Source organism: Phytophthora parasitica (assembly GCF_000247585.1).
Source record: "Phytophthora parasitica INRA-310 unplaced genomic scaffold supercont2.532, whole genome shotgun sequence".
In the NCBI taxonomy this organism is placed as follows: Eukaryota; Oomycota; class Peronosporomycetes; order Peronosporales; family Peronosporaceae; genus Phytophthora; species Phytophthora nicotianae.
Genome location: NW_008649518.1, coordinates 1 through 2514, shown reverse-complemented (window position 1 = coordinate 2514; position 2514 = coordinate 1). Strand labels below are relative to the sequence as shown.

Here is a 2514-nt window from a genome sequence, read left to right as displayed (position 1 = left end):
CCAGACGCTTACCTTGAAGCCGGACCTCGCTCGTGTGTTTGAGTGAAAATTCTGTTCTGTTACTCGTTATGCCCTTTCGGGCTCTTCCTAATATGCAATCCGAATCAAGTATACAAAAATCTAGCCGTCATGGATCGCTACGTGTTCCAACAGTCATTTCAACCGTCCTTGTGCCTTCTCAGGTCTCCGGTGGGCGCTCGACTTCTAGTCGCACCCACCGAAGAGTCGCTCCAACCGTCACCGAGTCGTAGTACCGCAGTCCGTCAGTTCTTGATCGCTGAATGTGAATCTAGCTTCACCGATACTGACCACCCGACTTGTGTGACATCTTGGTCATTGTCGGACCCGATGAGCGTTTGGTAGTGACGCATCCTTGACCGCTTTGTCCAGTGGTTGCCACTTATCACGTGACCGAGCGTTCATGGCCTTTGGCAACTTGAATGTAACCACTTCAGCGATTACTTAGAAATCACTACACCACACTTCCTATTGATATAATGGCAACATCTTTCTACCAATAACAGCAGTAATAACCACTCGTTCGCAAATACCTTTCATAGACAATACCACTTTTAGGAGGAAACTCAAACAAAGACACAGAACCATAAATAACATTTATAATTATATCGTAAACTGGCTTAGCTCTCCTTACTTAAGTAAATCTATACTTTCGGACGAAAGTAGAGTTAATCTAAGTGAACGATTCCTCACACACGTGCGCACACATGTAATCCGAGGAAGTGGGCACAGAGTAGGCCCATTACACCACCTCACGGGCAAGCCAGACGTCGGATGCATTCCTCCAAATACCGGTGCGGTCCTCAGGCTGTCCGCGACATTATGAACGGTAAGTCGCACAGCGGTTGCCTTTCGAGAGAACGTCTTGAGAACGGTCAAGGTGAGTCAGTTGGTGACAGACATGATTACATAGATACGGTAGCCACAACCGTTTGTTTTTCGGCTGTAAATAGAGACCTCAGAGCGGAGGTGATGGCGCGCCTTTGCGATAGTGCGACTGTTAAAGAATGCTTTTCATTCTATGCGATCGCCGATGTCGAATTCTGTCATGCCATCATATCGATGCATCGGCGGAGCAAGACAACAATGGTGAACATCGGCTCAAAATGGACACGTTCGTTCCCGATGGGATACCCTGCGTGATGATGCTGATTACGACAGGTAATGTTTTGCTCTAATATATTTGTGCGCGTCCTCTTGCGGTTCTATTTTTAGGTGTCCTGATGTTCACAGCAAGACGTCGAAGATGATGCGCGTAAAATGCACCATTCTTACGTATCCGGACACGGTCTATGTACTTACCGACAGCGGCAATCTCACCAACGCAGCATGGGACAGAAACGATGATATCCTTGTCCGGGGGCAGAGAAGGACTTAATTAGTGAGTGCTTTGTTTAGATAAAACAACTCTTTTATGTTGTATAGTTGGTCAGGCGCAAGCACTGCTTGACACGCTGACTGCTAACTGCGTCATGGCGATTTAACCCCACGCCAGGAAATCCGTTGTCAAGTACTACCTGGCCGAGCCTGGGCGCCGACAGCCTTTATAGTGCTCAAGACGCGCAAGGCACTCAATGGGACGTACAGGACACACTGGACACCATCCAGGAAGGCACCCACTCGGACATACAAGCCACGATGGACACCGAGTTGAATGACGCTACAGGCACTCAATTTCCAATTATCATTTGCGGGTGGCAGCGTGTGCTGAGCTGTTGCAGAGTAAGGCTCACCGTTAGTGATATTTCATTGCTCATTGGTTTATTCTACATTACAACTCGATATGTTTTCATTTCTTTGGCTTCCCAGTAGTCATTAATATCATGATCAACCCTGACAGTAACTCTGGATTACTCATAGTCAATACTTTGGCACAGATATAGCAGAAAAGCCAAGCGATATCAATCGGTTGAATATGACTGACTGGTAGCTCCGCGAGTATGAGCATACTACCGATGCAAAGTGTGCGGGTACGATGTGTGCGAACGTTGCTCGTCTATCAGGAAGCACAGCTTTCTCATGACAACGCATTTGCTAACGAAGAACTTGACAATATCCTCGTCGAACCTTATCCAACCGCGACCGTCGTTGGTTGAGAAAGAAGGCAGTGGAGAAGCAGTGATGCTTGGGCTTTAAGGACAGTTGTGGAAGGTTGGTTCTATTCGAGTCCGAGTAAAATGAAAATTGAGAGCCCGAACACAACTACCACCGTCCTTGCTCCTATAATGAGGCTTCTAGGGCCTGTGTACCGCGCAGGTATCGCGGAATCCTCTTCAATACAGTATAAGTTCTATGAATATCCTCGCAATGATGACTTCAGCTTGAAGATGTTCGCATAAGGGGATTGCAATATAAAGCGGAATGCATTATTGCAAGGTGAAAGAGTATTGCACTGGAAAATTGCAAGGCAATCTTCACAGTTCTCACTGTGTGCCCACTACTTCGGCTTACACGTTAGCGCACGTGTATGAGGAAGCGTAGTTTGCTTAAACTTAG

General features: G+C 47.0%; 1 protein-coding gene across 1 annotated transcript; it reads left to right on the top strand.

The window, feature by feature from the left end:
• Positions 1-1104: 1104 nt before the first annotated feature.
• Positions 1105-1740, top strand: PPTG_25015 (hypothetical protein; the record flags this gene model as incomplete). The annotated part of the gene is made up of 3 exons (XM_008919144.1): positions 1105-1157; positions 1234-1273; positions 1606-1740. Coding segments are annotated over 3 exons (228 nt in total), but the record flags the coding sequence as incomplete, so codon positions are not given.
• Positions 1741-2514: the final 774 nt, after the last annotated feature.